The sequence below is a fragment of the Neopsephotus bourkii genome, unplaced genomic scaffold, assembly GCF_033783945.1.
Source record: "Neopsephotus bourkii isolate Nb327-2 ecotype Australia unplaced genomic scaffold, CSIRO-AGI_Nbou_v1 NB_926, whole genome shotgun sequence".
Lineage (NCBI taxonomy): Eukaryota > Metazoa > Chordata > Aves > Psittaciformes > Psittacidae > Neopsephotus > Neopsephotus bourkii.
In genome coordinates, this window is record NW_026901420.1 from 102,121 (window position 1) to 129,502 (window position 27,382).

The window sequence follows — 27,382 nt, forward strand, 5'->3', positions numbered from 1 at the left end:
ACTCCATAATTACAACCACATTAGCCCAGCGGCAGCATGATTTTGGAAGCTTGAGGACTCTCCTGAAAGTTTGCCTAAGTATGTTAGAAAGAAGATACAGTTTGATGCAAGATGCTTCTGGGAAAACAGCTTACCAGGGAAAGGAAGTGCTGATTTCTGACTTTGTTTTTCATGACTCTGAAATGCTTTTATTAACCCTGTAAATTCCATCTGAACTGAAGGTGTTTAGGGATAAGAACTCAAACCTTTTCCAAAGAGAATATGGTATCTGATGGTAGCCAGCACAAGGATATTGCAAACAGCTGCTTGTCTGGAAAGTACAGAGAATACTGATACCTTGATAAGGATACTGAAACCCTTTCATTGCAAAATGGAAGAGTCACTTTTTAGCTAGAAAGCAGTGTAGTGCTGCTCTCTATTCTTACTAGTTCAGTACAAATGCTTTTAATAGCCTACACAGAATAATTGGGCACTTGGTAGCATAAATATAATTTCATGATAAAGAGTTATAATTTTTTCCTGAAATAAAAAAGCTAGTCATTTTCTGCATTAAAACTTTAGGGGTTTTGCAGGATTTCTCAAGAATTGTGACAGCTTTTATTTTAATTTTGGTTTGGAACTCAGCAAAACCAAAACATTGAAATTTTAAGTTAAATACACTTTTCATGCTCTTTGGTATGATAACACACCATTTATTGTTACATTCTAGATGGAAAAGAGCTGAAAATTTAGACTTGGTCACAGCACACTTTAAGTCTTTTCTGAGCCCTGTATTCTGTAGTGAGATTTCATATGTTTTCTCACTTGAAATGTTTCTTAGTGCGTAGTAACCTAGAAATCAGTGTGAAAAGGCATCCTTCCACCTTTGCAGAGGGGTGATCTCACTATAGCTTTTTTGCTCTTGGAGTCTCTGACTCCACCGAGGACACCCCTGAGACATGTTGTATTCCTGATTTTGGCAAAACACTTTCATAAAAAATGATGTCAGAATCAACTTCAGTGGGACAGGATTCAACTCCTATTATTTTTAACTCACATCACTAATATCCTTACTGGAGTCTTGCCCTGTGTGTAACAGAACCTAGCTTAAATTGCTGGGTTCAGCTGTTGCCTTGAACAGATGCATTGCTGTAATTTGCCAATAGGATGTATTACATCCTGATTACAGTTTCTGTTGAGTGATAGGTCAAAATTACGAGGCAGAAATGTGGCTAATCACGATAAAGAAGATAAGTCTATTAATCTACTGCCCACATTTAATATTTGCAGAACAGATGCTGTTTGTTCCCCTTCTGCAGCATTTACATGGAAATGTGCTTTCATTCTGAAGACACCTTAAGGTAAATGAAAAACTTTATTGGACATTTTGATGGAGGAGGGAGAAAGCTGAAATATCTTGGAAGGTTTCTTTCTGTTTCTCAGCCCTGTTAAACTTACACAAATCAATCAGTTGTAAGATGAGCCAAGTGAGCTACTCCAGGCCAGAAACAGATGTCTGTGAAAGCTGAAGGGACCATTTCTAGCAGACGGATTGCCAGCATAGGTGCAAATCATACTAGGAAAGCCTGTACCACACCAGGGATTAAGGCCTAAGTGGGCTATGAATGGTGGTGTTGCACTCATTCCCACCAAGCAATATGCAGTTCATCATGCTGCAATTGAACCATCTCTCAGTGTTTCGCATCACTGGACCATAAAGCCAAGCTTTAGATGAGGGTTGCATTAACACATTGCCCCCATTATACACTAGAGAAGTCCCATAAGTCTGAGGTTTGGGGGCGGAGGAGGTCTCACTTCATAGCTCAATAAGAGAGATTCCACTTCCACAATGTGGAATGGTTCCAGTCTGGGGAAATCTGTGATTTCCCTGCTTTCAGCCCCACCAAGCACTACCGCGGCTGTAAGACATGCAGTGCCAAGAGCAAGCGGAAGCGCGTCCGCTGGGGACAAGGCAAGAAAATGAGCTTCTGTCGTCACGCTGAAACAGAGCTTATAGCTCACATATTATACTGACAGTGATTAAACAATGTCTCTTTTTGTGCTGTGTCCCGGAGCACTGAACTGGGATAGACTCATATTGTAATGCGCAAAACGTCTTGCATCTCCTCTTCACCTATCTCTGCAGCACCTCCGGTGCCTTGTTGCTAAATAGCTGCAACAATTCAAGCTGGAGAGATTAGGTCACCCCAGGGGTCTGTGCAGCAGAGCCTACTTAACACCAGCCAGTAATCTGGCATCGTGCACTCCTTGGGACAGCAGGCTATAAAAACACGGCGGCGGTTTCCATGGGCTGCTCTGTGCAGCCAGGGTTGCCTGGCTCAGCTGTTTTATATTCTGCAAAGGCGCACTTACTCCTCAGAGTGAGAATTTGTTGTTCACGTGTTGCAGCTTGCTATGACTCAGAGCAGCCTTGCCGTCTCCTATGCTCAAACCATGACTTTGCCCCTACATACGGAGCCTTTTTCTCCCTTATGCCTACCGTGGTATCCTAAACATGTCTTGGGGTGGTTACCCATTCACCCCGTCCCCTACCACCATCTGACTGCACTGCATAGGAGACCCCCAGTCTGGGCTTGCTAAAATGAAGTCACCTGCTGTGTCTGACTCTGAATCAGAAGATTTTGGAGGATATTTTGCTGAGTTCTGTTGCTCCCTCCCTACTAAAAGTGGATGCCACCTCATATCTGCTGCACTCGTAATGTGGGGGAATAGAAAACCCTCTAGTGATGCCAAATATAAAGCAGCCGTTGAACCGTTTCAATCTGTTCCTTGCCAGACACAGCCCCCGTAGTGCTCTTGCCACCACTGATGCTCTCCTTTCCTTTGTCAAAGGCAGAGCAGAGTCTTCCCAGACCCAAGACCTGACATACGGCAAAGCCCCCACTGGGCTGCCACACGAGGAACACCGCAGGCTCCTGTAATGCAGCCCGCAAGCCTTTGTGCAGCAGCAGATTTCTTAAAGCCTGATGAAAGGGCTGGTAAGGCCAAAGCAGGCTTTGAATACCAAATGGACACAAAACAGGGCATCTGACTACATCTAAAACACATTAAAAATGAAAAGGAAAGCCCATGTCTCATACAGTCATTAACATAAATCCCAGGATGGGGCATTATCAGCACTGCTCTGATAAGGTGAGGAATGCATATTTTAAGAGGCTGACTCCCCAGGCTGGGCTGTGGGGCCCTGTAACACACAGGCTGCTGTTTCTGCTTCAATTGCATTGTAAAAGGCCCTTTCCTAGACAAAAGTATTGTGCTCCAGGAACAACAGTATAATCTAGTTTATACTGATCTTTCTGAAACACTCTGAGACCTCCTGATGAGAAGTGTTACAGGAAAAATAGGTATTCTTGATTCCTTTGTTGTCTCCACCACTCTGGTACAAATGCAGTCTGTGATAGAGTCCCTAACATATCTGATCAGAGCATCAGCCGCTTGCATTCAGCTACACTGATGTGCTGTGAAGGATGATGCTGAGGAGGCCTGGAGTATTAAAAGAGAGACAGTTTCCAATTTATGCTGTGTTACTGTGATATGCCAAGCTTGAGATCCCAAATGCACCCCGGATAATTCGGTTTACGCTTTCACTCTTCATGTCCCAGTCTCTTTTTCTGCTTATTTTTTGTCAATTGTTTCTTGCATTCTTAATTATTAACAAGGAAAGATAATGCAAACAAACACCACGGGGTAAATACTTTTCCAGCAAAGCAACAGATAAGTTTTAGCCTGCAGAGCAGGTTATGTGTTACGCTGGGCACATACACCCCTGTGACTAGCTGTGCTGCTCCTATTAAAAACATAAGGGTTTGACATGATACCGATAAAGTCACCCTCTTGAGGAAAATTAAGACCATTTGGTAATGCTGAAGTATAATCAACATTTCAAAAACAAAGCCATTTAATGGCGAATTTAGATGACTCTTGCAAGGGTGATGAGTACAGAGGGTGGGAAGCATTGAATTCTTGAAACGCATTTTGCCCCAAATGCTCCCAGGCAGCCACTTGGGATGTATATTCATCAGCTTGGGCTGGGGTCAGGGCTGGGTGTGCTTCCACGACATTCTTTATGACAAAGATAATCTTATATTTGACTGAGGATTTGACAAGTATGGATGTGATTAACTTGGCTGTTGCAGTGTTAGGGGAACAAGACTGTACAAACAAGAGCCTCCCTGTGGGTTTTTCAGAACAGACCCAACTGTACTCCAGTGAGGCCAAAGACACACCAGCAGTAATGCTTTTGTACATCTCATGCTGGTTTTCGCCCCGCAGAGTTCTTCAGTGCAAGATCACAAGGTAGCCTGTCTGAGAAGATGAAATTGAGGCTGGAAACAAAGCAAAACCCCACTAAATTCTCAATTATTAGTATCATTTGTTAGGCTACTTTCTCCATAAGGATTTATCCTGATTTATCTTATCACAAATGACCAACTCCTTCCCGTCTTCATTTTGCTCATGTGTATCTAACGCTGCTCAAGCAGTTGCTGTACTAGCAACAGCAAGATGGATATTCCTGTGGTCAAAATAGGACCACATGTGCCGGTATACCATAGAGGCAATCCAAAGAGGGAATATGGGACCTTGCATGTTGTGCAATCTGGACTGACTTAAGGGCAAATGGGGTGGTTATCTTCTATGAATACACTGGAGTTCCACTTCAGACCATTGCAGGAGTCAGGGGGAAATCCACAGGAAGGGCAAGCCCAGGGTCTCCCGTCCCAGTTGGTTCAGCCCCTGCTGGTGAGTCAGCCCCAGATTCAGGGCAGTGTGCCCCAACAGCAGCTCTGAAAGAGGGCATGGAATGGACATGCCAGGAGAAGTGACCTGGAGGAGACAGACTTAGAAAAGATAATATACCCTAGGTAATATACAGAAATATACTCTGATAAGAAAAGATAATACATTAGAAAAGGCAATATACAGAAAAATACTCCGCGAGAGGCATGTGCTGACTGAGGATAGCAAAGCCACTGAAGAGGTCAGGGTGATGCCTTCACTTCCTCCATCCCAAGAACTCTGCTTTGACTCACTGAGATGCCTATGAGTGGCTGAGAATGCTGTTTTGGCTCTGTGCTGAGCTCTTCCTTGAGCACTGCATCAAACCCCACACCACAGCTGGTGCTGATGCATTTCCCTCAATACTGCTGCCAGGCTTCAAGACCAGACTGAGATTGTCATCTCAGTACCCCACAAGCTGTCAAATAAAAGTTTATCATGGTCACTGAAGCATTAAGGCAAAGTCTCTGAGCATCACAAGCTGTCTGCAAAGCTCTTTCCCTTTAGTTATGTCTGTCCCCACTGTCAGTCCTGTAGAAAATAACCATATTCCTTCTTTCAGGGGAAGCTTTAGTAATTTCTGCCCAGAATTGTGACACCCCACGTAACCCTGTGCAGGAAGCTGAAAGCGTTATTCTTGCTCCCAGATCTGTTCCTGACCTCTCTACATTTATTTTATGGGGGTGTGAAATTCTTTTTGACCCAATTACAATTCCCACTTGGCATTTTGGTGCTAGAAATTTAGATGTAGAGCTGCTGAACAAAAACTGTGTCAGATGCACTGTGGTCACCACTATGTCCCTTTAGAGTGGAGATGAGCAGACAAGAGCTGCAGGCACAGAGATCGTTTTACATTTAAGCCAGTGTTTAATTCTCCTAATAGCCCCAAGATTGCCAGAGCTCAAAGTCTTACACACAGGATTAAGAGACCTCCTAAATATAGGCTTGTTGTTGCATGGAAGGTAAAAGAACAACAGAGTTGCTCAGAACTGTTTTTGAAAAACATTTATTTCTGTCACGGGTTTGTAGCGAGGAGTCCCAAGCCCCAGTACAACACAGTTTCCCCCTACACATTAAGTCTGAAGACAATTACATTTGATGAAAAATGAAAAAGCCATACAAAGAAGCCCCCCAGACAAACAGGTGGATACAAAACAAACAGCGCCCAGTTTCTCTCTGGGCCTCTGCTGTTGAATGTTTTATCCCCACATAGATAGAGCTGCTGCACTCCTTCCCGTACTCATTGCCAGAGGAAAGTTCACTTCTTCAAGGCCCCAAATAACTGAAGGTGTTGGGTTTAACTGCTAAAAGAGCAGGGGGCACATGGGCAAGAAAAGGCTGCTAGGATTCAGTGGCTGCTATTTTTGCACACATCATTTAAAAAGGAAATCTGTGCATTTCAGTTTCACCTCCTGAGCCCCAGCATTAAGAAAGTCCAATACAAACCCAGAGACCGATGTACACAAAATAGTGAACAAGTGCCCAGACATTTCTAAGCCACTCGGTTTACTGTGCCTTGATACCTCTGAAAACCAACAAAATCCCTACGTCTGGATCATGTTGGATCTTACTTTGAAGAGGGAGGGATAGAGATACAGCACATAGCATAGCAACTGTCAAGCAATGTTTAAGGCAAATTTTTCCTATTTAGGAGCTGAAGAATTTTGTTTGCTTTGTTGTTTAAGCCGTTGGATAACATCTCAGCTGGACATTTAAACTTAGACAATTTAATCAGTGTTTCAGTGAAGTCGGCTCAAGTTGATCCGAGCACAGAAGAGCAAAAAGCATTATCCCCAAGAATATCAACCTGAACAAATTCAGAAAAATTAATCGATGTTTAGAACTCCCCCAAAACTTTCTTCCCTCAGAAACCAGGTTTGAGCCCAACTAAAAGACACAGACATGCATGCACAGGAAGAAGGACACAATGGCAAGCCGCTACAAACACAATGCTGAAAAACACCAAAAGCAGATACAAACCTAAATTCCACAGATGTGAGGACACCCACAGAGTTATGAGTAAAAAAACATGGGGAAAAGAGAAAAACAAACATCCCAAGAGTGATGTTTTGTGATATGGAATGGAAAGTCCACCGTATGTGAAAAAGGGAGTTCTTGTGTGCACACACAGAAAGCTGGGGGGTTCAGTTGCCTCATCTCTCAGTTGTTAGTTTGTTGTGCCTTTCCTCCCCCTGTCAGACCCAGGTGATGGTGCCAGGAGGTTGGTATGTTTACTCATTCTGTGCATCATAATTAGCCCCCCCTGCTTTCTTCAGCTCACTCTTGATGTAATTCTCATCCAGCTCTTTGTGGTCACTGATCACGAATTCTTTGGCAAAGTTCTGCAAGAGATAAAGAAAAGGTTTGTTAAGAAAGGAAATACTCATCCCAAGTACCTGAATAAAGACAGTTATCTGGCTTCCGTGGCTTTATGGGCTATGCACCTACTGTGGTAGGGATGATAACAGGAATCTTTGGACGAGACTGAAGACTGACAAAATTCAAGACTTATGCTAGAAGGCTTGTTTCTATTCTATTCTATTCTGTTCTATTCTGCTTCTGCTCTATTCAACTTACGTGTGTCTACTTCTACAGTCACTGGCTGCAAGGCCCAATCCTGCCCCATGCAACAGCTCTTCCTACCGATAAATGCACAGGCTGGGTTAGGTCCAGTTTCCTAAGTAGTATGCAAACCAAAAAGCTCGAAACTGTTGACCTAACTGCCACTGACCCTCAGCATAATCTTGGGCAAGTCACTAATCCTATCTGTGCCCTTTTTAGGACCCCTTCTTCTAAAAAAAGAACAGTGCTACACCACAGTACACTACAGTATCATAACCCACAGGCTAACAGGACGATGCCTCAGTTAAAGATTGAGCAACTTCAGTAGATTTACTAACTCCTCCTCTCAACTGTCTAACACATATCATGGCCAAAACCAAGATAACTGCACCAGGCAGGCTGCTGGCGTTAATAGGCTCCACTATGCTCTGCGGTCTAATGATGCAAAGTGACCTTTAAGGACACGCTTTATTAATACACTTGTGTGCTATCTAGCTGCTTGAATGCTTTTTGCCACTTCTGGGAGCTGGGCAAGCCCAAGGCAGCACGCTGTGATGTGAGGCTGTGAACAGAGAAAACCTTTCTCAGAAGAGATGGCTGTGAATGGGATCCCACAGTGCCTTTGGGGCACTTGTCAGGGCAGCGTCACTACAGTCAAGGATTTGTTCCTTTGTGGGGGCTGTTCCTCCTGTCTCACAGCAAGGGTGGCATGCATATGTGCGCACAGGCATTTCAGCAAACATCCACATTTGCCTCTTGCTTTAGCATTTTCCTTCCCTTCCTAACCACAACTGAAAACACTGCATGTTTCCTTCCCTTCCCCCCAGCCCGCAGAGGTTTTAGACAGCATGAAAAACACGAGCATCCACTGGACTCTGCAGAGCCAGGGGCGAACTGACGGCAAGTAAACACGAATCAAAATCCCAACAGCCCTGCTGCAATGTCTCAGGAAAGCTGCAATGCTTGGCTCCCCGGGCAGCAAGCGCCCCGAAAGGTGACAGAGGGTGCCTGAGAGAATGAGGCAATGCTTTCAGAGAGAAGCAGTCATCTTGTCCGGGTCTCCCTGGTGCTGGAACAGTTCCGGCACAACCGTGGAAGGGGGTTTCTAATTGATTTCAGACTCTAAACCATGGGAGAGCTCTTTATTTGGCAGCATCTCAAGGGTCTCCGTTTGGGATCAGAGTCGGGTAAAGGAGGGGGTGGAGAAGGATTCAGCTTGAAAGAGCCTCAGCACCTCTTTCATGCGGTGGAAGGAATGGAAGGGAGAGCAAAACAGCTCCCTCCCCCTCGCCAGTCTCCCAGGCTGTGGCTGATCCTGTTTCACACTGCAGGAAATCCTCACTACCGAGGAGCTGCTTGGCGGGGAGGGAGGGGGGAAGCTTATAGCAGCTATGAGAAGCCTTGTCCACTCTGCTTTAGTATATCAGCAGCTAGACAAAGTCCTAAGACGTAACAACTGCTTCGTAGCACCATTTTGCTCCATGCTTCAATGGTCAGCTTTTCTGGTGTGAAGACAGACATTACAGGCATTCAGCCATGTCTGAGCAGGGCTCAGGGAAAATAGGAAAGAAATTGTTTATTTAGAGAAAAAAGATCCTTCTTTTGAGATGGGAAATGAAGAGGCAAACTGCCCAAAACATCAGATTCGGTCATGCTCACAAGTGTCCCACTTCCAGGTCTCCTGTGAGATGTCTGCAAAGCTCAGCTCTTGCTAAAACCAAACAAATGATTTTCGGCTATTCGATGTTCACTGAGCTGTGTTACCTACACGGATTTTGAGCTGAGCCTTTTCAATTTCTTTTCTCTGTGCTAACAGGTTTAACAAATTCACCTTCAACTCAGGAAGCAGACTATTCAGGACTACCCAACCTCAGTGCTAGTCTTTGCCCTGACTTTACTGAGAGGCAGGTGCATAAGAAGGATCCCATGAAAATGTGTGTATTTTATAAATCCAATGGAGAGTTTCCTTCAGCACCCACTCTGCAGATTCTGAAATTAAAACTGCAAGTGCAATCACGAATGAACAGAGAGGAACTGAATTATATGTTCCACAAACTAATTATAATTACTCAAATGTTCTTCCCAACTAGACACTTACCCAGATGAGTCCTGCGTGATGATCTGTGAGCACCAGCCACTGTTTCGTGTCTGTGCCACCGAGACACCTCACAAGGTTTGAACAATCCCCCCCTAACAGTAGCCAGATGGATGATATTCCCAGCCAGTCTGAAATATCCCCTTAGCTGCCTGGGCCACCTCTTGTGCCAGGTTTGTAGCCTCAAGAGTCTGGGTTGCTGTTTAATAACTCTTTGCTTTATTGGTTTCTGCTGTCAGGGGCTTCTCTGGTTCTTTGCACCAACTCTAACCCACCGTGATGTCTCATCAAGCCTGGCCCCAAGGGGAGAAGATGCTTCTGGTGAGTTTGCTGCCTGCAGCTCCTGATTTCAGTATTCTGCTTGACCCTTCTTCAGCCATAGCCTTCCTTGTAATTCTGAATTCACTGTTTGAGCTCTTTGGAGCTGAGCTTTTGTCCAGGATGCAAATCATAAGGTGAAGGGAGGCAGATTTTAGAGATGGCTGACACTGCCTTCTGTGTCATCAGGGCAGGGAGACAGGAGGCACTGTGGCCCTTAGATCAGGAGACTGGGCACGCATGATCAACAGTAGCACTTTTCAGCCAAGGGCCATCTTATCCAGAGTTCACACATTTTCACTACCAGAATGTAAAACTGCTCACAACTCATTTAATTGGGTCTGATGTTAGCTAGACCAGGCACTGGTCCTTATTTGGCATGACTGTCATCTGCAACTATAAATAACTGATCACAGAAACTGGCTCCTACAAAGCAAGAGGAAAATCCCAGCTTCAAGCAGCTAACAGCAATGCCAACAAGCATCCAACTTAAAGACAGGTTTCTTCTCTGCCACCAGATTTTCTTTCTGCCCTTAAGAGACTGGGTTGGAGAAAGTCCCTGCTTTCTCTTCTCTTGCATACACCAATACCTAATGCCTTTCAAGAGCTCTGCAGAAGTTGTAGCTGCCTAAGGCACGATGCATAACCGATGCTGAGGCTCTTGCTTTGCTGACATGCATCCTTATTTTACATCCTCCACTTCCTTTTCTCTTCTCCTCCCCCTATCCCCAAGCTTTTTACAACCAGAGCAAGCCCTTCAAGTGAATTCTAGCCTTTGTAATCACCCCAGAGTCACCAGCAGCCTACAGATAACAAAAACAATGATGCCATTTATCTTTATCTCTCTCACACACAACAGTGACCAGTCTCTTTGCTTTGCCTCTCAAATCATTGATTACGATGTAAAAAGTAAGGTTTACTCATGGTTCTTCAATGCACCTATCTAGCACGTGGCTTTACTTTGTGCCTGAGTAGCAGAGGGTCATGATTTTGCAATCCAATCCTGTGTCAACCTCTATGAGATACTACAGAAAGAAAGGGCTACAGCCATGCAGGTCAGGTTGCCAAAAGGGAGCCTGCATCTCTCCCTAGGAAGCATAAGATTTGTACAGCAAGCTCAGTCCAGCGTTTCTGTTCCAGACAACTTTATGGGGGCAAAAAACCCAAAAAGGTGGAGTAGATTTCTTCCTATTCCAGGCCCTGAATGTTTAGCATATGGTGCCATAAAATTTGCCTAAGTTGCACAAGGGAAAATCTGGGTGGTGCAGATACTGTACCAGAAAGGTCTGCAGAGGCCGTTATAAATCCCAGCATGGGTAGGCCTGAAGCCAGAAGGAAAATCCTTGTATCATCTACAGACACTTGGGTTCTTAGCAGCTAGGGATGGTGCCAGGTAGTTGAGCAGCTTCCCACTGGTTTTATTTACACTGGAGCTTGCAGCAGCCTCCACTGATGTTCAAAATCCTCAGTTCTACTGTGCTTAATGTCACCACTCGCATCCACTGGTAACCTTATTTTCAGAGCACATGCAGTACAGTGGAGATGACATCTCCCATGTTTCTTATGAGTCCTATATCTGAGGTCATGGGGAAGAAAGGACATGTCCTATGGCTGCAGCAGAGGTACGTTCTTGCAGGGCCTCTCTGAGTACAAGGAGACCTATAAACTCAGAAATGCCTATAACAATATATTACCATTGTCCTCTACTCTGGCTACACCAAATCTGGTCCTGTGATCAGCTGTCACAGTCCAAGCTATCAGCAAAAAATCTCTCTTCAAATCTACTTCTTGCCAATTTTTACATGGACCAGTTCCAGCCACTGGGAGAAGCCAGCCCAAAACCTCTGGCAAACACATCTCTCAGCAACAGGAACGACATTCCAGCTGATCTGCAAATTCTTCCTATCTGTGCTGCATCCCACCGGAAAAGTCACAGGGCTGTGTGTCAGATGTGGGGGGATGAGAAGAGGCTGCTTATTCGGTTCTGAAGAAGTTACTTACAAAATTGCCACCTTCTCTACACTAGGGCTAGGAGCTCTTGTAAATCCATATCCACATGGTATGGTCATTACAGTAAACTGTAACAGGAAAAACAGTCAAAATGAACAATCCTGCTTGCTTTCCCAGCAGGATCTCACTCACCCTTCTTAGAAAGACCATCTCAAAGCTATTACTGTATGAGTTTGATTTTCTGACTGCCCTAACAAAGCTATTAAACCAGCTGTACTAACATGAGAAACTCAATGCACACACATGGAGTTGTATGTGTTGTATCTGTCCTGAGACCAGGGACAGTAACCCCATAAGTGCATCCTCCCTTGAGAGGTACCAGCATCAGTGCAGTGAGAAATACAGAGGAAAAGAGAAAGGTGAACAGAAAGATCTGGCCATGAGCTTGAAAGCAGGAACTCAGTAAACTTGTTGACATCACTAAAGCCAGGCCAGTTCCTCACCGAAAATAAAAATGAATAAAATGCCATGAATATTTGCTCACAGAAACAGAGCTGTTTTACCCTGAATATGCAAATAACAGAGCATATGACTTTGTGGGGGCAGCAGTGCTGACGAAAACAGGGAAGAGTAAAAAGTTATGGAAAATACACTGTCAAAGGTGAGGCAGTCCCTTTGCTGAGACAGCCCTGTAGAGAAATTCAGCCCCTTGAGGAAAAAGACCTCCACATTGGCTAATGAAGGGTTAAAATCTCTTGGTAAGAAATGTAGCCATGGAGGGCTACAAGTTCACAGAGAGGAAGCAACTCTCAGAGGGAAACCAAGTCCTGTGTTCAGTTCTTCAGCATTCACATCAAAACCAGACTGCTTTAGCAGCATTTGCCACTACCAGCCCCACAGCCGTTGTGCCTGGGCTTGTCCTAACTGGAAGAAAAGCACCAGAACACCATCCTGCTGCCTCCCAAAGCAAATTCACTGTAAGGCCTGACGCTCCTGTGCTTAAACTCCACAGCTGCCAGGTTTCACCTTGCAGGAATTTTTATGGCTGAACTGAACCTCATGCTGGCAGCCATTCCAGCCCTGACAAGCAGCTTACAACAGCCTTGATTTCTGGGCTTAAGCTGACCGACCTGTTTCTCCTGGGCCTTTGGAATAAAACATGTCAAAACAACAGCCCCCCCAGCATAGAGTCCCCTGGATGGATTTGTACTAAGGCTGAATGAGCCACAGCTTATGCATATAAAGGAGGTAAAAAGCAGAACCGTCCTTACTTCCAGGGATACAAAACATGAGTTTAAGACCAGCTTCGAATGATCTCCTTTTCAGCCAAGCAGAAAATGTGCCCAAAGCCTTTCTTTTCTGCTGGTGCCTACTGCCAGCTGGGTACAACTCTGGCATGACAACTAGTGGCTTCCAGTGATCAAACAGCAGCACAGGATACAAATTCCGCTGCGGGGTCTGCTGCATATGTGACACTCTGTATGCATCTGCCAGTTCACCCACAGGCACAAGGTAAGACTCTACTGATGGTGACAAAAGTCATCCTAGCTTAATGCTTCATAAAGTTCTCCAGCTGTTAAGTTTAGATCATTCTAGATTTTGAGTGTACCCCACAAATGAACTCCCAAACATCTTAAGCAACAGTCTGCAAAGCATGGGATGTTGTGCGCTACTAGTCCCTACCCTTAGGTATGTCCTTGGTCTAAACAGAAGCTCAGTGAGAAAAGATTTACACAGGAAAATCTCTACACTTTAGTACTTAGCCATACCGTAGAGACAGTGTTCTCACAGGAGAATGGATAATTGGTACAATAAATCCTGAAAGATACAGCAAGGCCATGAGAGGCCCAAGGAAACCTTAACAAGCAAGATAAGAAGAAGCTGGAATTCACCAAGTTAATGAGAACTGTGGACTGTTGGCAAGCTTTCGAGGTCAAGTTCTCACACCTGTGCTTAACCAATTATGTGTTAGTCGCTAAGGGTCTTCAAGTCATGTATCCAATCATAATATGCCAAATCATTGTAAGTGCATGTAAGAAATAGTATATAAGGGGTTAAGGCTTTGCAATAAACAGCTTTTGTCTGATCATATTGATCTCTGACTCGGTCCATATATTTTCTGCGGCACCATACCCTTAATAACATAAATACTCGTTCCCCAGCCTGGCCTTACTCCTAACCTACTCTCAGCTGAACTACTTGGACCAGGCCACAGACTTGATTCAGTATTTCCAGCTAAGGTAAAGAGAAAGGATGGACAGTAAATGGCTATGGGGGAAAAAAAAAAAAAAAAGGAAAAAAAAGCTACTGAATGTTCCTTAGATGGAAAACACGTTTTTCTGCAATCCAAAATAAACACAATAAATGTAAACCCCATTTTCCAACAGCATTAAAGAGGTAATAAGGATGATCTCAAATAAGCAAGAAGACCTAATTCTCAGCTAGAACAGATCAGAAGAACTATGGCCGTTTCCACCAGGCGAGATCCATCCCTGTAATTTCACAGTTATCACAGCTGAAAATCAATTGTCCTTTCTTGCTGACAGATTTTCTGGCAACCTCCTCCACTGACTATCAGCATTGCTTCCCAGGCCACCTCCCTATAGATTTCACAGCACCTGCTCCCCCCTTCCAAGGCAGGAATACAAAAGTGAGGGCAACCCAGTTCCTCTCCTTGCTTTATAATACTTTATCCTTTTGTTCACAAGCCCAGAATCTACTCTTCAACAGTTAATATCCCTTGTGTTTCCCTTATGGCAGGTGCTTCTAGGAGACTGCTAACAATCACCATGTGTGAACACTCCTTATTCTAAAACGCAGCATGGTGGGGTTGCTTGCTAGATGGTATTTTCAGCTGACTCCCTATCACTTGGGAGGCTCAGTGGAAGAACATTTACTGGCGTTTGTTCAGCGTTGAGCAGAGTTCAACTGCAGATCATCAGTGCATCTACAGCAGAGGATAAGAAGCAGGCTCCCCTCACACCCCATCTTTGGTCTTAAATAAAGAACCACATCGTCTTTTGCAGCTATTACAAGATAGTGAAAGCCCGTTGGTTTTTACTGAGGGCTTCTCAGACCGAAGAGCAGTTGTTCTGGAATCCAACCAACCACTTCTACTGATGACAAAATAAAAGCTGTTACCTGCTGCACAAAAAGCCTCCTTATACCACACTTCCCTCAAAGGAGAGCTATCTCACACAGGTGAAGTGCACCTATAGGCTATGCTCTAAAGCTGCAGAAAGCCAAACCACATCACTAGTCTAGATTCTCTTCAGGGTTTTTAAAGAAGAAAATTCCCACTTTAGGTTACTACTTATTCCAAATGATGAACCAATGCTGTCCAATTTGTAGTTTATCAATACAGCAAACACCCAAATGTATTTTTCTATGTGTATCACAGTATCACAGTATCGCAGTATGTTAGAGATTGGAAGGGACCTCAAAAGATCATCTAATCCAATCCCCCTGCCAGAGCAGGAACACCTGAGGAACTCACATCTCACCTGTAACTCACATCTCAATCTCTGTAAGAAACAGCAGCACTGGGGTGAGTGGGAATGTACTTGAGGGTGAAGAAGAGAACTAGCAAGAGTGAAATAGCCCTGAGATAAATTGCCTCCACTAAATTTCAGTTGGATGTTATTGTCCTTTTTCATTTTGACAGATTATCTGCAAGGTTACATGCATAAAGAAGAAAATAGTTCTGCTATTATCCCACTCAGAGGGATTCAGTTGCACACGTAGAACTATTCAGAACAGTGGCCAAGATAATTTCCTATGGAAAGGAGATGACCATTGACATTACTTTCAGAAATGCCTTTGAGTGGGTTATAGACATGGTTGCTCAATTGTATATTAAGCACAAGTTGTACTGTTTTCATATTTTAGTACAGATTAATTGGATTATCAAAACTTTTAAGTAACACCCAAGAATGGTTGAAGTTCCACCTTATTATTAACTCATTTAGACTACTAAACAAAGATGAAATAAGTGAAATTCAAACTTAAATACAACTGACCTGAGGAGGCACAGATCTTACAACTGCATTCAGGAATGCTATTCAACTCAACAGGAATAAACTGTCTAAACATATTTTTTTCTAAGTCTTGGGCTTAGTGACTCTTCTATGAGTCATTTATTAGCACTCTATAATTTCATCTTCAGCTACAATTACACAGTTTCAGCTACTTCACATGAATAGAGGTTTGCTTTCCTTTCTTCAGGTGTCATTATGGAAGTTTCTTTTCAGAATGGACCCCTCTGCGTAGTTGTAATGTTGAAACATTTAGCAACAGTTCTTACCTTCTGGAAGGATATGATTTTATTATATTCTTCATGCCTCTTATCTAAATATAATCTCCTGTATCATGCAAACAACCAATGAATTGAGAGAGACTGCATTCTCATCCTTCGTATTATCCTACTGGGAGATTTCTTTATATAGGCAAGAACGCAGTTATTGAGGGAGATTATTCCAATGCTCAGCCTGTGCCCCAAGCACCTAAGAATGATCATTCCTCAGGCAATGGAGAGCTGGCCCTAGGTTTAGTTGAAAGAGCTAATCTTGCTTTGAATTCTTCTTCATGGGAAACATGATAAATGTTAGCATCTTCTCCAATAAAATCAGCTTTTCAGCAGCAGCTCTTTGCAGCCTTACACAATTCAATTCTCTTGTGGGTGCTGCTTGGACTGAGCCCAGCTCAGAAGACTTTGGGAGGCATCGACAGAGTTAAATGATAAGCTCAGCTGGGGCAGACACATTCAAGTGAAGCCCCTTCCAACACATGTACTGAGATCATTTCTCTTTTTCCCTGGTAAGTTCAAGGCCAAACAGAAGACTGTTCAAATTCAGTTAGCTACCAAAAGCTGTTAGTTAATTGGTACTGATAGAGACTTCAGACTTTAGTCGATTAGGTCCATGAAGTCATCGTGCAGAGACAAAAAGCCTCAAAAGAAGTTTAAACAAGGGTGTGGATTTTTATGTTTATTTTACCTACTTAACTTAATACTGCCTTTTTCTGTATCATTCCTTACGCTATTTCGATACCAAGGAAGGAAACAGCTTAATGGTGACAAGGACGGGAGTGCATACATTCCCTCCTCATGAAATAGTTAAGACATCCTTACACTCAAAGGTGCTTCTTTATGCCTGAGTGCTCGAAGGGCAAATGTTAAGTCTTCCTAGTAGGAAGACAGGCAATAGGGAACTGTCTTCTTTTTAAAGGATTAACTACAAAGTTGAAGGATGATCCAATCCTTTCCTCTCTCTGCCCTTCTGCTGGTGCTTGTAGAGCTAAAAGCAATTAGAACTGGTGGTTAAAAAGAGAAGGAAGAGGTTACCTGTACTACTTCTTTGACCAGAGTCTTATCGGTCCCAGTTTTGGCTCTCTGCAGGCCACTGACATCCTCTCCAATCCAAGTGATAAGGGCAAACTTGACTCGCTTGCTCATGGCATCGCCGGTGGTGAATCGGACAAAGCCAAACAATCTAACATCATCTGGAAAGACAAAGCAAAAGATAAAATGATTAAACCCAGAAACACCCCTGCTTTGCTGTTTTCCAGGGTGAAAATCGAAGACCAAGCCCAGGCATTGATCCTGTGTTACAATTCCATCATTTGGGATCAACAGGAGCTCTGCTCTTACGGCCTTCGCAGTGGCCATTGTGCAAATCTGATCCTTTCCCCTCCCTCCCTTCTGCAACATTTCTGGCTCACTTGTACTATGAGTATAGAAGGAGGGGAGAAGATGGAGCAAAAGAAAAATCTGCAATTACTTCCCCAGATGTGTTTCAGTGCTGCTTCCAAAGCTCCATGGAGAAAGGCCTTGGATTTTAGATCTGATTCTCTGTTTCACAGCTGGTTTCTGCTATATCACATCAGACTACAGCTGTTTAGCCTGGCCATATGAGTAAAAAACCCTGCAAACTCCTTGACTCAAAGAGTTTATTCCTTCATTCCAGGGTGACTCACCCACTGCAGCATTCGGATGCCTTCATGATCACAGGCCCTTAGAACATCATAGCATCCACTCATATTCATCCACTCATATCCACTCAGTAGCATCACGATGCTGGAGCCTCCAACCAGGATTGTGCAGAAAAGCAGAGCAGATGGACAGTTGTGCAATCATGGAATATACCTAATCATAGCTACTTCATCTGTTACAGGTCACTCAAGACCTTTTAAATTAAAATGACTCAAAAGAGAAGAACAAACTTGCTTTTCGACAAGAATCATGTTAAACCTGGTTACACTTGTTGTGACCAGTTCAACATGCTTTATAGTTACTTAACTTGCTGTCTTGATTACTGCCAAGTGAAAATGAAAGCTCCAGGTGTAGTAACATTCACCCATCCTTGCCTCCATTACAGAATGCTCCATGAACAGTCAGGACAGCCCCAGGACCTCTGGGGAGAAGCAGCTCTAAATTGCTCACCCCCCTCCAGAAAATAAGCTGCTAGAAATCAGTGCAAAAAACCCCAAAGTGGGATGTTCTCTGAAAGCTGACAGATCCCAGAGCTTATTTAGTACTTTGTTTTGTCAAAATGTGAGTAAAGACAACTTCCCCTCGATAAAAGGTAAGATGTTTTTAAGTCTGGGAAAACAAATCTACCTATGCTCTCTCTATTTTGTTCTGTTTGCTTCTTTGCCACTGACAGAAGACTACTGAGGAAAGTTGGAAGACAGACATAGGGGGGTGTGTGAGCCAGTTCAGGGTTTGAAACAAACTCCCCTGAAGACTTCAAATTTGAATCAAGGAGAAATCTCACTCAAAGGAAAAATCCATATGGAACTTTGAAAGGAGAGTAAGAATCGTGTGTATTGACACTGCAGGCAAACACAGCCTCTCTCTCTGATACCTGTTACTGGCAACAAGAAACACACAGAGAGACTCCTGTTTCTGACAGTAAATCCTCTTCCCAAGATTGATTAGAACCATAAATGAACCGACAGCCAGGAAATACCCAAGGTGAAGAGAGGCAGTAAATCCCTTAACGTTACTATGAAAAAACCTTGCTTTCCCAGATCTGACAGCAAAGGAGGCCACGCTCTGCTAAGAATTGTGCTGTGGTTCCCAGGGGAACACAGTGCTGGAAGGCACTTTAATGTCATCAAGTCCTGGCCCCTACTACACTGTAACCATGTCACAGACCTTCCCGTGGACCCGTCACTTTACACCTTGAGTATTTAGGTGTTTCATCCCTGCCCCTTCTGCCAAAGCGTGTTGCACATCCTGAAGAGGGTTCTTTGGAATATGCCTCTTTATAATAAAGATAATGCAAAAAAAATAATGAATGTGAAAAAGCAGTGCTTTTTCACAACAACATAGAAAGCAAGTTAAAGGAATTTATCTGTCAGCCTGAACTTTAACTTGACATGGACACACAGATCAGTGACAGCAGCAGGATTTGCTTCTCAGCAGAAGTTTTACTGCTTCCCCATCCTGTCTGAAAGCAGCTTGATCAAGAGATCCAGTTCCACATGGGCTTTTATCTATTAGCTCACCCACTACTCAGTGACTATGAGCAACTCTTACTTCATACTGAGTAGCAAGAAGTTTAACAAGCAACTGAGGTTAGAAGTGAGGCTCTGAGTCACTGTCTTGAGCAGAATTTACCTGGGGCTGGTTTACCTGTGGGGGCTTGAAAGGTTACACCCAAGCTGTGTGCCTTCTCCTCCTGTTTCCCCATGGAGGCTGTATCCCCACAGTAGGCAGAACACTCTTCAGCTGCCGCAATTTTCATTCAACGTACTTAATATAAAGTACCAATATGTGATGCTTTAACGTGAGGAGAATTTCAGCAGCTGCAGATAAAGCCAAGAGGGAGTGTGAACTGGAGCCCTTAGCAATTAACATGCCTAGTTTCCTAAAAAGGCCACAAGGACAGATGTGGAGGTTTTTAGCAGTAGTTCAGCCTGAGTATGAGCCCCTCCAATTGCAGGTCAGAATCCCTGAGCAGAAGTGGTTGAGTTTCACAATTAGTCTGAAGCGTGTTCAGAGTGATAACGGTATCAAAACCCAAGTTCTTTTATACTCCCAGATTTACTCTTTCACAGCTAATCAGTTCCACCCTGCCAATCACATCACTGCGCTGGAAGTCATCAGTGCCATCAGTGCCAACTCCCCTAGAAGTATCAAGGCATTAATACCCACCCCTCCTTTTCCACATAAACCCACTTCTAGTGGGTTTTAGGAATTTGCTCTGTGTGTGTGTGTGATAGATCATAGAGAGACAGTAGATTTCCTCTGAAAGAGGAAATCCTGCCTAGCTCTACACAACCACCATCCTAGTCACTAAGCCATGAATTTCAAGGCAGAAAGAAACAAATAACAGGTCTGGGTAGAAGGGAAATAACAGCTTTATTTGAGCAAACAAAGAGCAGAAATTAACAAGGTTAATTCCTACTAATAGCACTACTCCTTTAACCATGGTTGTACAGCATGATGAGGCTATACAAACAACTAAAAGTACAATGAATGCCTTAATGAGCATCACTTAGTACTTTTCTCCAAACCCTTTACTTATCGGTGGGCAGGATTTTCCAAATATACTGACTAAGCTGCCCTTGGCTGTCAACACAGCTCGATGCCAAGCTGCAGAGATTTCCTTGGTGGTATTCTCCACTTTCTCATCCACTCAAACCTTTTGGTTCGGCCGTACTAAAAAATTCCCCATTAGATTAGAATGCCTTGACTCACCAGTAAATAGCTGCAGGAAAGAAATACAGTCAAAAGCTTCATGGTTCTTAGTATTATAGCTCTGAATGGCCAAGCCAGGGACGTGCTAAGAGAAGGCCACTGCTCCCAGCTTCACCTGCTTGCCAAATCAAGGTCACGTACAGCAAGGCAGCTGCTGGAATGATCTGCTTTTGTGTTGTGTCCAACAATGAGTTGGTGATAGTGCATGACAGGTTTCATGAGGATTTATGTTGTTTCAATTGAATTCATTTTAGATTAATTTGTCAATTTCCACCTTGTCAGTCACCCCTGTAGTCACATGCCTGGAAGTGCAGACAGAAAACCTCCCCTAACTCTCACTACACTGGTTTTGACCTCTTTAACCCTGTACTGAAGCCTGCATCTGTGATGCAGTGCTGCTTTGCACTGTGCTGACATGTTCATTGGGTCATCTGAGACAAGTACAAGATGTTTGACCTCAGGACCATAACCCCAGGACATGCTGTAGCTGGGGCACCCAACCTTTTGCATGTAACTTGGGGTGGCTGACAGGGTACTCAGGGTACGAGAGCACAGGGAGGATGACCCTATGCTGACTTCTCCAGCTCTTCCTGCTCCAGAGGAACCACAAGCAGTGCTTCATCTGAATGAATCACTGCTACCCCAGTGGCACTGGTCTTGTAGTGGTCTCTCTCCTGGCCTGGGTATGTACTGGAGGGCAGTGGGAGGAAACAGGGCATCCAGCTAAATTTTGTTCTCCTTTCCTGAAGGAAAGAACAGTTGTTTTGGTTGGCCAGAAGTAAGAGCCAGGCAAGCCCCCCCCAAAAAAAAGCATGCAAAAGGTCTACTGCTACTCTTTACCTGCTACTGTCTAGCACAGGATGGTAAATGCAGACCCACAGCCATGTTAGTTTGGTCAAGCATCACAAAACTAAACTGAACTAAAGCAAGAGCTACTATTTCAGTGAGGAACTCCACCCGATGAGCTGCTATCACAAAAAACTGATGAGAACATTCCCTGAAACAACCTACTGTCCACTGCAAGGGACAACCTAAGCCACAGGTCAAACTGGCAGCCCAGAGATCACTGTCAAACACATGCCACTTGAGCTGAGCCTTCCAAGAGCACAACTTCTACAGCAAGCAGGGAGGGCACCAGAGCAGGGAAACACTGCAAAGACAGTGTGAAATTCCCATAAGCCACTCATGGCCCCAGGTCTTCCTTTATAAATAGGTATTAAGGGAAAGCAGGCAAGACCCACATTAAAGAGGAAAAACAAAAGCAGTAGGAGACTGATTTACAAAGCCCATTTTAGCAACTTAAGATGTTGCCAAATGCAGATAATCACCTATCTCATTATACTTCCTCCTGCATTTTTACAAATCTTTCCTACAACTTAAGGTGCCAACATACTCTTGGTGATCGCTCCTAAACTTTGTATGCAGGCCAGGCCTTATACGACAACTGTCATACGCCCAAAAGAGCTTGCATTTATCTTCAGAACCAATTTTATTTCTATTTCCTTCCCAATATTTTATGTCAACCAGAATTTATTTTATAGGGTATTTATTTTAGACCAAAGATTGTCAGTTCTTCCTCGTGCTGAATGCACAGTGTGGTTTTGGTCTGATCTTTTCAGACACATGAATAACTATCCCATTTCATGCTGTCACTGCAATTATTTATCTGGACTGAGGCTTTCCAAATAAAAGGCTCATTATTTCTTTAGTCAGAGATGCATTGGAAAAACAACTGTTCACATGTGGCATGGGGGGGGAAACAGAGCCTTCCAACCTCTCCATTACTTGATTCCAGAATGCACACTTCTAAAACAATAAACCACAGACAGACACAACGCATTGCTCTGCTGCTTTATAATACGGAAACTGAGATATAACTGACACACACACAAGTTTAAGTAGGTGTTTCTGGACAGACTTTTAGTTCAGTACCTCAGTTGACTGTCACTGTACTCTTCTCAGTAACAGCCCAGCTATGAGACTTTGAAAGTAAACACAACAACAAAAATAACCCAAGACCCTTCACATCCTTCCGTACAATAACCTTCAACTCTTATCAGTGATTCTGGATTCAAATCCACCAGCTCAGCTCTTTAGGGTTTTTTTTAAGTGTACTGATGGCACGTACTACTAAGCACCAAAGTAATGCTACATCTGGATCTGTGCCATCTGCAGAGGCAAGAGCTGTAACTGTGAAGTAAAATGGATCAAAAGCCTCGAATTAAGTCCTTGTTTAATGCAGAAGGAATCTGTGCTGTTTAAACCCAACCCAGGCCAGAAGACACAGGGGGTGTCTATACTGTGTGTTTAATGACCTTGACACAATTAATACCCTCAACTTTAGTCTCCAGAATCTTTGGGTCAGACAAAGGCCAATACAGTCACATGCACTGGTCATTACACAGGACTGCAAGAAGTGCCATCTGCAGCCACCTCCCAATCACATAAGGACTTTACTGTGCCAGTGGTTTAAGCCAGCCTCCTTGAGTTTACTTTAGGACTGGCTGGAGAAGAGGTGTTCACACACCTGTGGCTGGTGTTTGGATGGCAGAGAAGACTAAAGCAGTCTCCTACCTCCCAGCCAAGGTGCCTTATGGCCTGACACAGACCTGGACAGCAACAGCACGACAGCAACTGATATGCAGAAGTCCAGGGTTCAGGCTGTGTTTGCAGAATCATCCTGGGTGATAAAGAAGCTCTTCTCACTGTGTTTTCTTCCTTTAAGAGTGGCAATTGCTGTCTCCAAACAGTGGAATATGAGGAGGACAGTCTGCTTATGTAGACCCTTAAACTTTTCTGCTAGTACACAAAGCTTAGTGAATAACTTAGGGAGAAAAAGCCTCCACCCCAGGGTACGCTACATGTGGGTCTGATGTGCAAGGTGTACCTGAGAGCAGAGCAGGGAGAGTGATGAAGCCTGCCCAAGGCACTCTGCAGCAGTTCCTGGCTCAGGGGATGGTCCTCACTGCCCCAGGAGCCCAGCAACTCGGGCTGTCGCTTGTTCCCCCAGTGGCAGCCTGCAGAGCCTCGCTGGAGGCTTGCAGAGCCTGTTCTAACACGGTCCTTTTGAACTGCTACTTCCTTTTAAAGAAGCAATTTCAGTTTCTTGCTTTTCCCTTTGTCCTCAACCACCCTCATTCCCCGAGGAGGTTTGCAGAATCAGCAAAGGGCCGGGCCATGGTCTGCATCACAAGGGTTATGTATGGGGGGAAGAAAAGGCAAAAGTACAGGCCAGCTAGCGACAACCCCCTCCAGGCCTTCCTAACCTCCCTTGTTGCACAAGGCAGGTTCTCCACCCCAGGCAAATGTCTCCCAAACTGGTACAAAGACCTTCTTGGTCTCAAAGCCACAGGAATTAGCACACACTGACACTGCCTGCTCTGTAATTTAATGCCCTGGAGGGGAGCAATATGTACCACATGCCAAAGGTGCTTTTAATAAGAATGGTTATTAAGGAAAGCAGGGGACACAGATGTTTGCTACTCAGAACAGCACTGAAATAGATGGTGCAGAAAGTAGAACAGAGCAAGCCTGATGGAGGGGCCTGGTGACACTTCACATGCTGAGGTTTTCAACTCCAGCTCCAGCTCTCACCTTCAAGCACAAAATTAGGCCCAGCTTCCACCAACTGCAGTGTTCTGTGGCTTTCAGTGCAGTGTTTTTCACAAAACAGAAATACAAAACAAGGACGTTTATTCTGATAATGTTTTTTTTTTTAATCTGCTAATCACATTGTCTAAAGCTGTTTGCACTGACAGTAGCTCTTGTCCCCTCAGGGAATGCGTATGAGATGGGGTGTGAGCCAGGAAGGGACAGGACCAATAGGAAGGGATAATATTTAGCTTCTCTTCCCATCCCTTCCTACTCTTTATTACTGACTTTGTTTCAGTAGAAATACTCAAACACCCTCCTTCATAGCAACATTTGGAACCTTTCTTCCAGATGGGAAGGAAAGCTCTAACTTCACTGCCGGCACATGCCTTGTTTTGTGACTGTGTCTAGTGGTCCAGGAGAAGATGCTGCAACAAATGGAGGCACTGAAACTTGTGTCTTTTGCCTCCCCAACTGCTGCACCAGGTTCCTGGGTGGAGGAAGACCCTTTCCAGCGCTCAGCCAAGGGCCCAGTACCTGCCTTTGCCTCCAGCAACTGTGCTCCAGAGGTAGGTTGAGAAGAACCTCTTGCCCCTGGTCTGCCAAGGAACAGCCTCTACCAGGTGCATGAGAAGGAACAGAGAAAGAAGGGAAAGGAACAGAGAGCAAAGGAGCAGCTATAAGGGATTTAGTTCCACGTTAAAGGTTAAGAACAGGTCACCATCAACCCCACAGATGCTGTTCTAACTCTTCCATTTCCATGCTTATGCCTAAAATATGCAAAAATTACTTTTTGCTGTAAAAATGCTTCAGTACTGGGCCAGCTTGGCACTTTGCTGGTATAAAACAAGTTTTCCTTAAATTGTGTTTTAATACCCTGTTTATAAATAAGGGTTTGGCACATGAAAACAATGGCAAGAAGACAAAACTGGCCATATTCCACAGTTCAGTATGTGCCTCCATTAGTTGTTATATGCCTCCCACCCAGCCCAGCCGGTGCCTGCTCTTTGCCTACTTAGTCTATTGATAAAATTATTCCCTTGATACAGAAGGGAAGATAGGAACTGTTCTTGAGAGTGTGCCACTCCAAACAAAACATTAAAAACCTGTTCAAACAGAATAAGATATGGAGTCTTTATTTTCTGTCCTTAAAAATAGGGAGAGAAAACAAATGGCAACGGTTCCTCTGCAAGCCTCCGATATCTCGAGATGCTGTTATTTTGTCTGCAAGAGGAGACAGAGAACCTTGGCACTTAGATACTGAAAGAAAACTGCTAACCCTTTAGCTAAGGTTGGTGTGAGCATCAGAAGTGCTGAGCCCTGGATATTTCCCTGTATGCCAGGTAATACTTCTTTCCCATTTGTTGCCCATTAAAAAGAGTTGAGTGGGAAGCAGTTCTTGCAGGACAGGGCATCAGCTCTTCTGACATCAGCTACAAGAGCATTCTTTTTTGTTCTGAGTATCTCCCCTGCCAAGGTCTCAAGTAGGTGTGTTAATCCCAGTAAGACCCCACTGCAAATGCCATAGCAGAGCAGTCTAAACCGTCTTGATTTAGTGGCTGCTTTCCAAGGACTAGAGTGTATTTTCCTCCTGTGATATTTATGGGCTGAGCAGACTGGTCCTGCCCTCACTGAAGTTAGTGGGAGTTCTCCCCTTCACCTCAGTAAAATACAGCCAAGCCCTAGGACTCGACAGACCAAACCTGGACAGGGCGCTGGTGTTGCAATGGCTGTGGTACTTTTGAGTGCAGTGCTTCGGGACTCACCCCACGTTGAGAAGGGAGAGACTGCTCAGCACACAACTCCTCACAGTACAGATACATAAAGCACAGGTTAACCACAACACTTGATTGCGGAGAAGCTCGATGAGGGAGGAAAGCTTTGTTTTAGTCCAGTATTAGTTACAAACACTTCATATCTCATGCCACTTTATGACATTGTTAATAGCAGCCAAGGCAGGAGCACAAGCTATACAATCCCCCCCTCCCCAGTAGTTACTTTGAGAAAAATCACAGCCCACTTTTATAAAACACATTAAAAGTTAAGGTCGGATGAAGTTAAATATTCCCCAGTTTATTTTCATTTTCCCCAGGCTTTGTTTCTCCTGTTAATGTTCCACAACCAACAGTTCAACAATCAACTGCCACGTTTAAACCCAGAGCCACAACTGTTGCGGCTGTGCAACGCCACAGACACGACTGTTTTCAGGGCTGTGTTGTTCGAGCTGACCTTCGGCAAAACCACTCTCTTCTTGGGTTTAATGTTCCTAAAAGACCCAAGCGAGCCTTCTAACTGCAGCTACTTCAGCGCTATGAACACAGAAGAGTTCTATTGCAAAATGATCTGCATGCCTGCATCTTTTTACCCACAAAAATGGAGTCTCTTTTGCTTTGGAACGGCAGCACTGACCAAGGAGACCGATGCTAATCAAGTGTTTTATCTTGCTTACAAATGAGAAGCGAATTAAAACTGCAAAGGGGAGGAAAGAGCCCAACAGACCTGAAGTTAAGGGTGAGACAAAGGACAGGCAGGACGGTGGACTTCAGCGAGTTGCACTCGGTGGCGGCTGGAAGCCCACCGTGTAGGACAGCGCAGACGCGAGGAAGCAGCACCTCTAATTCCAGTTTACCCAAGTTTTTCCCCATCCTTTCCCCCCTCCCTGCACCAGGCAGACAGCAAGATGAAAAGGTGCTAAAGGGAATTAAGACAGCTTACCCGTGCACTTCCTTTTAAAGGTTTCATAGTCTACCCCTTGGTCTCCGGGGACGATGGTAGAGCCGTTGTATTTAAAAGTCACCCTTTGGGAAGGGGAAAAAGAGAAGGGGAGTGATACGTTTAACGGTCAGCCTTTGGGACGGGGCAAAGGGAAGGTGAATAATTCATTTAAGAGTTAGCCTTTGGGAAAGTGGAAAGGGAGGGGGAATAATACATTTAACAGCCTTTAGAAAGGGGGAAGAGGAGATCGGGAAGAATACACTGAAACCCGTCCTTTGGGAAGAGGGATGAGGAGAACGTCTATCAAAGTCACGCTTTCGGGAGGGGGTAGAGAGAAAGGCACCGAGCACCGTGCTCACTTACCAGTTCACGTTGGTGGCATCGTCCCTGACGAGGTTGTACGCCTCCCTGCACGCCTCTTTGTCGATTTTGGTGGCCATGGGACCGTCTGTGTTGGGGAGGGGGGGAGAGCAGGGCGAGGAGATGAGCGGGGGGGATCCGCTGCTGCTGCTAGCGCTGCCGCTGCTGCACCGCACCGCACCGCACCGCACCGCCCCGCGCAGCGCCACGCAGTGCCGAGCCCGCCGCCGCCGCGGACCGCCCCGCTGCTACCGGCTGCCAATGGCTCCGCGCCGTGCGCCGGGCCGGGCGGGGCGGCCGGGGTGATGCAA

General features: G+C 44.6%; 1 protein-coding gene across 1 annotated transcript; it reads right to left on the reverse strand.

The window, feature by feature from the left end:
- Positions 1–5,766: 5,766 nt before the first annotated feature.
- COTL1 (coactosin like F-actin binding protein 1) lies at positions 5,767–27,197 on the reverse strand. The gene is made up of 4 exons (XM_061357912.1): positions 27,075–27,197; positions 26,712–26,794; positions 17,043–17,200; positions 5,767–7,118 (listed from the first exon to the last, which is right to left on the reverse strand). Exons 1-4 carry the CDS (start codon positions 27,149–27,151, stop codon positions 7,008–7,010), a joined length of 429 nt encoding a protein of 142 aa, XP_061213896.1. The 5' UTR covers positions 27,152–27,197; the 3' UTR covers positions 5,767–7,007.
- Between the last annotated feature and the right edge of the window lie 185 nt (positions 27,198–27,382).